General features: G+C 44.5%; 1 protein-coding gene and 1 long non-coding RNA gene across 3 annotated transcripts; one reads left to right on the top strand and one right to left on the bottom strand.

Moving 5' to 3' along the window:
• The first annotated feature begins 347 nt into the window (after window positions 1-347).
• Window positions 348-7,899, top strand: actr8 (actin related protein 8). Of its 2 annotated transcripts, none has more exons than XM_062458327.1 (13): window positions 348-643; window positions 837-1,007; window positions 1,138-1,248; window positions 1,361-1,465; window positions 1,587-1,760; window positions 2,064-2,157; window positions 2,343-2,475; window positions 2,627-2,780; window positions 3,548-3,643; window positions 3,759-3,899; window positions 4,573-4,852; window positions 6,822-6,985; window positions 7,139-7,381. In XM_062458327.1, exons 1-13 carry the CDS (start codon window positions 509-511, stop codon window positions 7,184-7,186), a joined length of 1,806 nt encoding a protein of 601 aa, XP_062314311.1. In that variant the 5' UTR covers window positions 348-508; the 3' UTR covers window positions 7,187-7,381. The 2 variants fall into 2 exon arrangements, with proteins under 2 accessions (XP_062314311.1, XP_062314310.1); XM_062458326.1 differs by lacking the exon at window positions 7,139-7,381 and adding an exon at window positions 7,396-7,899 and having other exon boundaries at window positions 351-643.
• Window positions 7,900-8,099: 200 nt separating this feature from the next.
• On the bottom strand, window positions 8,100-9,481 carry LOC134018408 (uncharacterized). The gene is made up of 2 exons (XR_009929935.1): window positions 8,599-9,481; window positions 8,100-8,376 (listed from the first exon to the last, which is right to left on the bottom strand). It is a non-coding gene; the product is annotated as an uncharacterized LOC134018408 (long non-coding RNA).
• Window positions 9,482-13,882: the final 4,401 nt, after the last annotated feature.

Raw genomic sequence — 13,882 nt, forward strand, 5'->3', positions numbered from 1 at the left:
AAACATTTTTACTTCCGGGTAAGAAAATTGGTCAGGGTAGGATCTATAAGTCTATACTAGGATAGATAGTGCAGCCTGCAGCCACATACCTCTCTTGGACTGCTGAAGTAAAGCATGCACCCGCAATGATACTGACTAGGCTACATGCACCTGTCTTGTATTAGTCTGATTATGTGAACTATCTTTGGTCTTTATGGAACTGGTATGGTTTTATTCTGATTTGTTAGGTTCATTAAAGTCAAGTTTTGGACTTTAATTTCAACTCTTTTGAGCGGGCTTTATGGAACAGCCCCCCCCCCCCCCCCCCCCACCACCAAAGTGAAGTTGAACGCCAAATGAGCGTAGATCTCGCCCAGCCAATGGAGAGCGAAGTTGTATGGCACGTGACAAAATGCGGAAGTGATAGTGTTATGTTGACAACTGAGAGCACTGCTATCGTTCAGATACTTTGTAGTTGCAGCTGAGGTTAACACAGTTGGCCGTCTATTTCCATTCAAATCCGTCAATAATGACACAAGCTGAAAGAGAGCAAGAGAACGGCAAGGAGAAAGACAAGGAACGAGAGAAGGAGAAAGAGAAGGAGCAGCAACGTGGTGTGAAAAGACCAATCGCCCCTCCGGTTATCCCTGAACCTCTACAAGAGGTAAAGTTGGAACTTTATAGTTTAACCTGATATTTGGCTTGATCCGTTTCTATTTCTAGGTTGTATTTAGATTTTATGAGCAACTTGATCAATACCATGTTTCAATCTAACGTTCGTTTTGTCAACTTGGGCTATTGGACAGCGAGTTGGGTAGCAACGGAGTAAATTTCCGTACTGTTCCTTTGTTTTCCAGCAAATTCAGAGTAATTTTATCGTGGTGATACATCCAGGCTCCAAAGCTCTGAGAATTGGCCGAGCAACAGACACTCTTCCCGTGATAGTCCCACATGTCATTGCTCGCAAACACAAGCAAACCGGGCAGCCTAAATATGAGGACCCCTGGCTGCTGAGGGAAGGACTAGATGTGAGCATTACGACTTTATGGAGAACAATTCTTATGCTTTGCAAAATTAAGTCGTATATTTATTTTGTCAAGATTCTCTGTCTTCTTGCTTGTCATACATTTCTTACTTGAGCACTATATTCTCTCACAGAAGCCAGAAAGCAATGAACAAAGGCAGAATGGTCTTAAAATGGTGGACCAGGCCATTTGGTCAAAGAAGATGTCCAATGGTGTACGACGAACACCAGTGTCTGCTGAACAGGTGTGTGTTTGTGCGCGAGAGTGAGTAGGAGAATAAATGTGTGGCTGTACTGTATGTGCCATGCAGGTGTGCGTGTGTATTTGAGTATGACAGTGTAGTTCTGTACCTCCAGGCCCGGTCTTATAACAGGCAGGTCCGACCAGCAGTTCTGGATAGCAGCTCCAGGGTCAAGTGGACCAACACCACCCACCAGCCAGAGCACCTGGTGGGAGAGGAGGTGACAAATCTCTCTCTTTCTCTCTCACATCATGTTAAATTACTTTTCCTACAAGGTTTTGGTATATGTCGTTTCTATGTAGTTATGTAGTAGTCTGCACTGTCCTCCCTCTGTCACACAGGCCCTGTACGTCAACCCTACAGACTGTTACAACGTGCACTGGCCAATCAGCCGGGGCCAGCTGAATGTACACGGGGGCCCTGGGGGATCCCTGACGGCCGTGCTCTCCAACCTGGAGACCATTTGGAGCCACGTCATCCGGAAACATCTGGAGATCCCCCTCAAAGACCTCAAGGTGTCAGAGCTGTCCAGCTGGGACGGGTGGGATCCCAACCAGCATTCACTTCACCTTATTAATCCAGACACAAATTCAAGTGTTAAGGAAACTCGTGTGGACAGTTGCAGAATAAAGACTAAAATAGTTCATTAAAAAAGAGGCAACACACACAAAGAATAGGAGTAATGTCTATGAATATAACATACATAACTTAATATAAAGATTTTTGATCTTTATCCAGCATTAGGAAAGGAAATGCTTATCAATACACTGAATGAATGACCTGATGTGCTGAGATGTCTTGTTTTGTGTGCTGGGCAGTATTACAGATGTATCCTGCTGGTGCCAGACATCTATAACAGACAGCACATCAAGGAGATGGTCAACATGCTGCTGCTGAACATGGGCTTCTCGGGTATCACACACACACACACACACCATGGATATGTTTTTGGAAAAAGTGTATTTTCCTTCTTTTTTTCTCTCTCCATACCGTGACAATGTTTTTTAATATTAATGTCAGTTCATTTGCAAATCAGAATATCCTAACACACACCACACTCCAATTGACACCACTGTAACTGCCCCTGTGGCCCACAGCCATCGTGGTGCAGCAGGAGTCTGTGTGTGCCACCTTCGGCAGTGGCCTGAGCAGTGCCTGTGTGGTGGACGTGGGAGACCAGAAGACCAGCCTGTCCTGCGTGGAGGACGGAGTCTCACACCGCAACTCCAGGTGAGCTCCCGGCCCCTGCCTCAGCCCCTGCCCCGGCCCCTGCCTCGGCCGCCGCACACAGATGCACAGCACACCCCTTAATTGTCTCACGGTTTTCGTTCATGTGTCTTCATTTTCAATGCTGTCTCTGTGTGGTGTGTGTGTCCTGCAGGCTGTGTCTGGCATACGGTGGTTCGGACATTACACGCTGTTTCTTCTGGCTTCTGCAGAGGGCAGGCTTTCCATACAGGGACTGTCAGCTCTCCAGCAGGCTAGACTGTCAGCTACTACAGCAACTCAAGGAGGTCTTCTGTCACCTGGACCAGGTACCAACCAGGGCCATGCCCAGATCAGCACCTACTACTCCTATACCCCACCATCAAGCTTTACACCCTACACACTAACCCTACATGGTACACACTACTCCTATACTTTGCCATAATTTCTTATTCCTTAAACATACAGTACACAGTAGACACACATTTACATTTATTCATTTAGCTGCTGCTTGTATCCAAAGCGACTTCCAAGAGAGAGCTTTACAAAAGTGCATAGGTCACTGATCATAACAACGAGATAGCCCCAAACATTGCGGGCAGCCAAAACATGAAGCATACATTGTGAAAAAACAGTGTTTCCCCTACCATTATATTAGGGGGGCGCCCCGCCCCCCTAACGGTATACTTTTTAAAAAAATCGATTTTTATATATATATATATATATATATATATATAGCGCCCGATCACAAAATAAGTCATTTAAGGTTACCTTTCCCTATAAAACAGGTCTATAGCTTGCTCTTTTATTAAACAAACTAAATCGCCGTATGTTATTTATCTTATTTACACAACGGCGTGTCATTTACATTTAGTCATTTAGCAGACGCTCTTATCCAGAGCGACTTACAGTAGGTACAGGGACATCCCCCCCGAGGCAAGTAGGGTGAAGTGTCTTGCCCAAGGAAACAACGTCATTTGGCACGGCCGGCAATCGAACTGGCAACCTTCAGATTACTAGCCCGATTCCCTAACCGCTCAGCCACCTGACTCCCATTTCTGCCTCTACATGGTCGGGCAACCATGTCTCTTTTCAGGACATCTCAGGACTACAAGACCATGAGTTCCGCACACGTTTCCCAGAGGCCCCAGCTCTTCTCTACCAGATTCGACTAGGAGACGAAAAGCTCCAAGTACCCACTGCTCCTCCTCCACGGCCTCCCAGTCACTCACCTTCTTTAACCACACATGGTCCTCTTTCCTTACCGATACTTAGCATATCGAATGTGTGTGCCCGTGTGTTCCCAGGCCTCCATGGCTCTGTTCTACCCCAGCATGTTTGGGATAGTAGGCCAGAAGATGACGTCATTACAGTACCGTTCCCAAGGCGACTCGGAAGACCCTCACGATGAGCACTACCTGCTTGGAACCCAGAGCAAACAGGACCAGGTAGCATATGCGTCGAGCAGTGTGTCCTTTAGGATTTTTTTTTTTTTAGCAGTGGGGGCAGGTCTGTCCGAACAACAACCACCCCCCTCCCCTCAGCCGAAACGAAGTTCACTATATTTCGGAGCAGGCTAATGTAATAGTCTACTGTCTAACAGCTTATGTAATATTGCACATATTTTTGTCCTATTTCCCCTAAAGCAATAAGGTTAGGCAACTTAAAGACACCCCTTCCCCTCATAAAGTATGTTCTAAATGGCATAAATGCTGCCAATTAATAATTGACGTAACAACTTATTGTAAATGGTCAGTAGCCTATTCTAACGATTAAGTTAGGCCACTCTAAAGCACGTGTACACTGTCTGCTTGCAAGAACTATAGACTAATACAATAACAGGCTTGAATGAACTGACATAAGTTATAGGACTTACTGTTCTCAAGAACGCACAGTGAAGCGCGTGTCCGTGCTATTCTCCGACATGCACTCTAACAATCACTGCTGATAGACGGCCTTTTGTACAGCCCTATTTCTGATACCGTAGCGGCAGAAATGTAGCCATTTAGGGCTAAATCAACATAGAGGAAACACTGCGTCTAGACACGCCTTAGGAGACACACACACACAAACCGCTGTGTACACAGCGGAAACGAACCGTCTCTCCTCTGTCCCTCCCAGTCAGCTAAAGGATCAGCAGACCGCAAGTCCCTTCCCAAAGCAGGGGGTCTGGAGGGGGAGCTGGGCGTCCAGGGCGGGGGGGACCCCTCTGACCCCCGTGGGGGTGGGGGCCACAGCCAGGAGGTAGAGCTGGGCCCCTCCCAGAGTGAATGTCTGCTGGGAGGGGCCGAGCTGGAGGAGTCCCCCTCCGCCTTGCTGTCCAGGAAGACGGCCATGTCCCAGTTTGAGGGCAAGGCCCTGGGCCTGGATAAAGCCATCCTCCACAGCATCGACTGCTGCGGTGAGTCCCCTCCACAGTCCCCTCCCCTCACATAGTTGGAGGAGCCTTTAAACAGTACTTAATTCAGTGCTCTATTACCTGTTGTTAATGTTATATTAATATGTTGTGTTGCTGTTTGTCATGTTATGTAATTTACATTCATGTATTTACAGTTAGGTCCATAAATATTTGGACATTGACACAATTTTCATCATTTTGGCTCTGTATACCACCACAATGGATTTGAAATGAAACAATCAAGATGTGCTTTAAGTGCAGACTTTCAGCTTTAATTTCAGGGTATTTACATCCAAATCAGGTGAACGGTGTAGGAATTACAACACATTTGATATGTGGCCCCCCCCTTTTTAAGGGACCAAAAGTAATTGGACAATTGGCTGCTCAGCTGTTCCATGGCCAGGTGTATGTTATTCCCTCATGGGAGTTCGTTATTTTATTGACAAGGAGCAGATAAAAGGTCTAGAGTTAATTTCAAGTATGGTATTTGTGTTTGGAATCTGTTGCTGTCAACTCTCAATATGAAGTCCAAAGAGCTGTCACCATCAGTGAAGCAAGCCATCGTTAGGCTGAAAAATCAAAACAAACCTATCAGAGAGATAGCAAAAACATTAGGTGTGGCCAAATCAACTGTTTGGTACATTTTTAAGAAGAAAGAACGCACTGGTGAGCTTAGCAACACCAAAAGACCCGGAAGACCACGGAAAACAACTGTGGTGGATGACAGAACAATTCTTTCCCTGGTGAAGAAAAACCCCTTCACAACAGTTGGCCAGATCAAGAACACTCTCCAGGAGGTAGGCGTATCTGTGTCAAAGTCAAAAATTAAGAGAAGACTTCACCAGAGTAAATACAGAGGGTTCACCACAAGATGTAAACCATTGGTGAGTCTCAAAAACAGGAAGACAAGATTAGAGTTTGCCAAAAAACATCTAAAAGACCCTGTACAGTTCTGGAACAACATCCTATGGACAGATGAGACCAAGATCAACTTGTACCAGATTGATGGGAAGAGAAGAGTATGGAGAAGGGAAGGAACTGCTCATGATCCAAAGCATACCACCTCATCAGTGAAGCATGGTGGAGGTAGTGTTATGGCGTGGGCATGTATGGCTGCCAATGTAACTGGTTCCCTTGTATTTATCGATGATGTGACTGCTGACAAAAGCAGTAGGATGAATTGTGTTTCTGGCAATATTATCTGCTCAGATTCAGCCAAATGCTTCAGAACTCATAGGACGGCGCTTCACAGTGCGGATGGACAATGACCCGAAGCATACTGCGAAAGCAACCAAAGAGTTTTTTAAGGCAAAGAAGTGGAATGTTCTGCAATGGACAAGTCAATCACCTGACCTAAATCCAATTGAGCATGCATTTCACTTGCTAAAGACAAAACTGAAGGGAAAATGCCCCAAGAACAAGCAGGAACTGAAGACAGTTGCAGTAGAGGCCTGGCAGAGCATCAGCAGGGACGAAACCCAGCGTCTGGTGATGTCTATGGGTTCCAGACTTCAGGCTGTCATTGACTGCAAAGGATTTGCAACCAAGTATTAAAAGTGACAATTAGATTTATGATTATGTTAGTTTGTCCAATTATTTTTGGTCCCTTAAAAAGGGGGGGGCCACATATAAAATGTGTTGTAATTCCTACACCGTTCACCTGATTTGGATGTAAATACCCTGAAATTAAAGCTGAAAGTCTGAAGCACATCTTGATTGTTTCATTTCAAATCCATTGTGGTGGTATACAGAGCCAAAATGATGAAAATTGTGTCAATGTCCAAATATTTATGGACCTAACTGTATGTATTATTGTTATGAATTTATTGTAACATGTATTTATTTAGCAGACCTGTTTATCCATAGCGACAGAAACAGTGAACATAGTACAGCAGATAATTAAAGTAATTACTTATCTGCCTGTATGAAATGTGTGTGTGTGTATATATTTTTATTTTTAATTTCCGTTTAGCGTCAGACGAGACGAAGCGTAAGATGTACAGCTCCATCCTGGTGGTGGGCGGCGGCCTGATGTTCCACCGTGCCCAGGACTTCCTGTTACACCGCATCATCAACAAGATGCCGCCTTCCTTCCGACGGCTGGCTGAAAACGTGGAGGTCATCACCCGCCCCAAGGCAAGTTGGGAACGCCCTGAGACTGGTTCCATCTACTGGGTTCCTCCTTTTACCCCTAATTTTAATTAATTCAAAATTATTAATATAATATAGTTTTAAAATTTATTTTAAGAAGGGGGGTGGCATTTCTGCCTTTTTATTATTTTATGATAGTGTATTTGGAGAGGACAGGAAATATGGGGAGAGAGAGACAGGCGGTAAAGGGCCTGGGCCGGATTCGAACCCAGGCCACTAAGAGGACAGCCTACATGGTGCCCCACCCCTTTCATCTCTGGCCTACTTGGGGAAGAACGTGGAATCCCAAACTGATTTGATCACACACACGTCTGGACCTCGTGGCTTCTCTGCATTCCATTCAAATGCAGGCTTTCCGGATCTGACGGGGCTGTTTGTTTTATGTCCCGGTGCAGGACATGGACCCACGCCTGATCTCGTGGAAGGGTGGTGCCGTGCTGGCGTGTCTGGACACCACCCAGGAGATGTGGATCCACCAGAGGGAGTGGCAGCGCTTCGGGGTGCGTATGCTCCGAGAGAGGGCCGCCTTCGTCTGGTGACCCCTGACCCCGCCCAGCGGACTCTGCTGGAGTTGGGGTCTCGAGGCCAACCACCTCCACAGCAGGACACACTGGACCCACCCTGACTGAGGGGATGAGGACTTCAAGATCACTGTACAGTAACTATGGCCTTGTCAGGTCATATAAACCTGTGTGTACTTGACTCATGGAGTCTTGAACTGTAATAGTATCTATGGTCACAGCTGTTAGGATGTACCATTTCAGGTTGCAGTTCTGACATTCATCGTAGAGATTGTTTGGATATATTTTTGGCTACATGGAGACTAATCTTCCAAATGTCGTATTCCTAATGAATACATGTTGTTTGTCTTTGTGGAATAAAGTGAATGTTTTTTCCAACTGTCATATATATTTTAGTACCCAGAAACCTATGCATGGCATATCCCTGATCAAACCTCCCCCATAACCAATCATTAACCAGTTTCCCACTGTGTGGAACAGTTAAATCAGGTCCAGAGTTAGATATTAACATTTGCCTTTCCTTCCTCATAAAAGTCAACTGTAAAACTACAGCACTGAATTGACAGCGTACCCGGAGGTGATATTTCAACATGACTACACTTTATTTAGCAGGGGATACAAAAAAAACAGATGAATGACTAGAGTGACATTGAGTGTGACAGGAACAGGAAGCTGCTGTGTCAGCCCCCCCGGTTCCTACGCTGAGGAATTCCCAGGGTGGTGTCAAGAGTCTGCCAGAGGCAGAAGCAGCCAATGAGGAGGGGGTCTGGCACGATGACATCGTTGATCAGGCTCATGGCCGGAGACTGCCACCGTGCACTAGCCCACGCCTACACAGCAGGTGTAGGCGTTTACCTGTAGGGGAGAGGAGACACAGTACAGGCTTAAATCCTGCATGTAGTGGTAGAAGTGTGTTGTACAATGATACTAATTATTAAAAATAATTATATTTGTAATGCGCCTTTCTTTCACTCAAAGCGCTAAATAACACAGTGCTCTTAAAACAGAGGCAATGACAGTGTATACATTGAGAGATGCTTTGGATATTTCCTTCTCCACTTGTGTAGTCTTCCTCACCTTCCTCATCCTCCTCCTCCCATGGGGGGGGCGCTGGGCCCTCCTCCGTGGTTTATCCTGCCCATTCGCCTGCGGCCTCCCGGGGGCCCTGGGGGTCTGTACAGACGACAGCATTCAGACAGCCAGCAAGCTAACACGGACGCTGATGTATTGTGGCTAAGCGGGGGGGGAGTATTATGATGACAAAAAGCCCACATCCTTCATTCAAACTGCTGGAAAGATGCACAACAATGAAACTAACAAATGTTCTGCTTTCTCAAACAAAAACTCTGCCTATCACTTGGTAATATGAACGATTGTATTCAAATATGATAAACAGCACGCCCAATTCTTGTCTGAACTTTGGTGCTTTCTTCCAGCTCAAGTTTGATTGACAGTGGCTTCCCAAAATAACACAAGGAGGAAGGCCTGCCTTGCCAAAGGCGATTGGCTGGAACAGGATTTCTGGAACATAACTAGACGCTAGTGGACGGCTCCAAAAATAAGAAATTGGCATTCCACTAGCACTGAGCTATCTATGTTGCTCCACAACTCTCAGGGCCAGGGTCCAAGCCCAGGCTGTGGCAATGAAGTTCAGGTTAGTAGTCAGATAGTTTCACCTATTGAAAGACTTTTGATTTAAGTAAGGGGAGTGCCGAACATGTTCTGTCGCCGTTTGACTTCCTAAACAGCTGTGTACTGTAGATGTTTTTGTAGTGTCTCGCGTAAGCTACAGCGTTGCAGTGAGCAACACTGGTTTGAAACCACAGGTAATGATAATTTCACCAACAAATCGTTTACTTGTAATGTAATGTCATAATAAATCCTACAACGAAAATGTATTTGTGAGGAATGTTTATTTTAACGATTGAAAACAGATGCATCATAGACCACTGTAGTATGTGTTGCCCGGGCAACAGAGGCTAATGTCATGCTAATGCTTCAGTGAAATAGTAGACTACCGTTTCCGAAAGTAGATGTGGGCCTACTTCCTTAATAATATCAGCTAATATTGTACATTACGTTTCACAATTGTGTTTCACATCACAAAGTAAAATGAGTAAATAGTTATCACCCTGGCCTCTTTGCTTGTGGCGTTTCTGCAGCTGCCTTGCAGTAAAGCTATAGTTAGCCTAGCTATCCCCCAAGTTAAGAGATGCGAAACGAATGTTCTGCTACAGGTAGTCACGCGTGTTTTCGTGACGTTAGTGACGTTAGTAACGTCAGTGACTGTGGTTAGCAAATTAGCCACCGTTAGCTTCACTTTTCGCCACAAAAACTTAACTTCAGCCTAAACCATGCAACGGAACATAAATAAAAATACAAGCAACTCAATCGCTACCAAGACGAAACTTTTGACACCTAGGTTGTCTATGTAGGCCAAATGTTAACAAAGATTTAGGGGGGCAAAAATAAATAATAAATATAGCTGCAGGCAGCAATGGCGGGTTCCTCCTCAGCATTGCAAACCATTACAAAATTGACATGACACAGACATGTATTTCATACATGTACACAACATTTCAAGACAATTGGATCAATGGCTGATTTGAAGTCATTTTTTGAAATTCTTCACAAATTGTCACTGTAGAGAAATATCCATGCTGCCGACATTATGGGTTCTTGAGACTTATTTGTTCCCCATTGGCAATAAGGCATGCGTACCAACTTTTAGACATGTTGGACTGACAGGGTTAAAATGCCACCCTTTTGAAAGTGACAACTTTGAAGCGTGTTGTGTCAGGCCACCTGTGCTCTGGTCAGGCCCATCATGCAGAGATCCATTCTTTAACCCTTGTGTTATCTTCGGGTCATTCTGACCCATCAGTCATTGTGACCCACCGTCGTATTGCGACAACTTTACCGCATACCAAAACAAAGTGAATCATTTTCTTTTAACAGTTGGGCTGTCTCAGACCCCCCACATTGCGATGGTTAAAAGAAAATTATTTTTATTTGTTTTTGTATTGGGTAAAATTGGGTAAACACAACGATGGTTCGTTATGAACCTTTGGGTCATGTGACCCGAAGGCAGCACAAGGGTTAAAAGCTTTGATTACAACAATAACTTTATGAAAGTGAGGATACACTTCACTAAAGGAAGTGTGTAGGTTATGTACTACTACTGCTTGCTCTGCCCACACACTTTCCCCATCCATGCGGTTTCCCTCTATCCCAGCGCAGGTCATGCCAAGGCATAAATGCGGCAGCCGTATGAGTATTAGAAGTAGCCCAAAAAACATACCATACACAGTCACACTGTTTTCAAAACTGAAACTGGTTACAAGACCATGGCTATTAGAACTCTACCTGAATTGAGCTCTCTCTAGAGTCTCAGTCAAACAACTGTCAAGAGTCATGTAGGGAACTGGACCAAGGTATAGCTAATGTCCAGCTGTTAGCAAGTGTACCTTGTGATGGTACAGCAGCTTAACAATACTTTGTCATGGTCAGACTCTCTGATCCCATTAAACTACACAACATGCACAATCAGGGTGACCAACAGTATTATCTTAAGTAAAAAACAATAACATTACACACATTTAAGTGAACGAACACAACAACTGAAATCCCTTGCACAGCTGTTGTAACCAAACTATTTTCCACAGCTATTTGCGTTTTTGGTGTGCACTGCATGCTGGGTACCCAAGGGCGCTGACGCTACAATATTTATTATCTAGCTGTCTTCCGGCTGTGTAATATGACGAGATGCTAGCGATGCAAACATGAAAGCTTGTCTCGGGGGGTCATGCATGTGATCTCACTACAAGCTTTTGATTACACGTGAGGACTGTTAGCAAAGTATTTCTATTCGTGTTTTGTTAGTGATTGAATGGTAATGTCAGCTAGCTAAAAACAATGTTAGTTAGCTTGGCTAAAATGGTTTTCATAGCAACAGATATCAACAAATCAGATCTATCTAACTTTATTCAGAAGGGGGGGGGGGGGGGGGGGTGGGAACATATAAACTAGAGGTGAAATGGTAGGCATTGTTCTGCCTTGAAGCTGCGTGCGCATCCTCATTGTTTGTAACCACCAACCCATCTATATGTAAAGATAACATCCAAGCTAGCAATTTCGCCAAATTTGACTGCAGATTTTTTACACCATATGTACTTCGTTATGGTTTTTGAGTCAAACAACTTGCTAAATGATTAAATGTCTGTTAAATGTCAAATCCAACTTTAAATGTATAAAAGAGAGAATTAAACCTAGAGGTTGAAAAGGCTACGTTTGTCTAAACTGACATGCACAAACTCAGAGCACTGAGTTTCAACATCCATGTACACATTTTGTCTCCATTTTTTACTCTACTCTTTAACGCATGACTATGTTTAACTTAATGTCAGCACCTCTCTGTCATCAATTGTCTCTGGAGTGGGGGATGGGGGCTTCTTATCCAACAAATTACATCCCTGAACTTTTAAAACATATCAATGGCCTACTACAATTGTAAACATCCTTTGGCCTTCCCATGCTGGGAAGAAAACTACAGTTTTTCTTTGATTAAACGTTGACCTTGAATAAACGCTGCACCAAAAATGAACATTGTGTAATAAATGGCACCTTCGATTAAACGCCTCCCCCAAAAAATCAGAAAACGGTTATTTAATTGGTTAAATTAAAACACAGTATTTATTACACAAGTAATTTACAAGTGTAGCATACTATTATCCCATGAAACACTGGCAGGCACAAGTGTCTTTCTTGCTACAGATTTATTTGAAGCTTTTTCTCCAAATCCACCGTTAAAACTAAACTCACGCTGTAATGAGAAAATAAAGACCACATTAGCTTAATATGAACATGCAATGACATGCGCAGCATGTAAATAACATTCACCAAAGTCAAATACAGACACAAAACAACATACTTTGTTGGCTGCATGCTGTAGCCTACACAAGGGAATAGAGGTTTCCTTAGATTGCTAACAACCTCTATAACAACCTTAAACTTATCACTTAGAGTGAATGTGCATAAAGCTCCAGGACCTGACAACATCCCTGGCTGTGTTCTCAAGGCCTGTGCTCCTGAACTGGCAGAGGTGTTCACTGACATCTTTAACCTCTCCCTGTCGCAGTCTGTCGTCCCCAATAGGTTCAAGGGGGCCACCATCATCCCAGTCTCTAAGAAACCATCAGTGAGCTGTCTCAATGATTACCGCCCTGTTGCCCTGTTGTGATGAAATGCTTTGAGACTTTAGTCAAAGACCACATTACATCCTGCCTGTCACCTGCATTAGACCCACTCCAGTTTGCATATAGGCCGAACAGGTCTACAGATGATGTTGTAGCTTTGGCCTTGAACACTGCTCTCTTTCACTTGGATCAGAACAACATATACGTGCGGATGCTCTTCATCGACTTCAGCTCCGTTTTCAACACCATAGTACCATCCAGGCTCATCATAAAACTACAGGACCGAACATCAGTCCTTCCATGTGCAGCTGGACAGGACACAGGCAGTACGGCTAGGTAACATCACCCCACCAGTCTAACACTCAGCACTGGTGCCCCACAGAGTTGTGTGTTAAGCCCACTGTTGTACTCTCTGTTCACCTATGGTTGTGCAGCCACAAAAAGGTCCAACACTATCATTATGTTTGCTGATGACACCACCATTATCGGCTGCATCAAGAATGGTGATGAGTCTGCCTACAGAGCAGAGTTGGCAACAATGACATCCTGGTGTCAGCATAACAGCCTGTTGCTTAATGTAGCAAAAACCAAGGAGTTGATAGTGGACTACTGGCGGCTGCAGGGAGAACATGCACCCATTCACATCGCGGGCACAGCTGTGGAGAGTCAAAAGTTTCAGATTTTTTGGTATCAACATCAGTGAGGATCTGAGCTGGACACCATATTGGTGTGGTTACAAGGACAGCGAAACAGAGGCTCTTTTTTCAGCGGCGACTGTGGAAATTTGGCATGGACTGCACTATACTGACCAATTTTTACCGGTGCACCATTGAGAGCATACTGACTGGTGGCATTACAACATGGTTTGGCAACAGCACTGCCCAGGACAGGAAGACACTACAAAGAGTGGTCAAATCTGCACAGCGTATTACAAGGACTTGCATTACCATCCATTCAGGACCTTTACAGCCAGCGGTGCAGGAGAAAGGCCAAGTGGATCATTTCTGACCCTAGTCATCCCTGCCACAGTCTTTTCTCCCTCCTGCCTTCTGGAAGGCGATACAAGAGTATAAGGTCCTGTACCAGCAGATACAGGGATAGTTTTCTCACACATGCCATCAGGATGCTGAACTGTCCTTGAAATATCTTTTTGCACTACAATTTTT

The sequence above is a fragment of the Osmerus eperlanus genome, chromosome 4 (assembly GCF_963692335.1).
Source record: "Osmerus eperlanus chromosome 4, fOsmEpe2.1, whole genome shotgun sequence".
Classification (NCBI taxonomy): Eukaryota; Metazoa; Chordata; class Actinopteri; order Osmeriformes; family Osmeridae; genus Osmerus; species Osmerus eperlanus.

Excerpts from the sequence above, each read along its gene's own strand:
- actr8 (XM_062458326.1), top strand. The coding sequence starts at position 509 with ATGACACAAGCTGAAAGAGAGCAAGAGAACGGCAAGGAGAAAGACAAG. Across the intron at positions 1,249-1,360 it reads CACCAGTGTCTGCTGAACAG|GCCCGGTCTTATAACAGGCA; the intron begins GTGTGTGTTTGT and ends CTGTACCTCCAG. Across the intron at positions 2,781-3,547 it reads TCTTCTGTCACCTGGACCAG|GACATCTCAGGACTACAAGA; the intron begins GTACCAACCAGG and ends GTCTCTTTTCAG.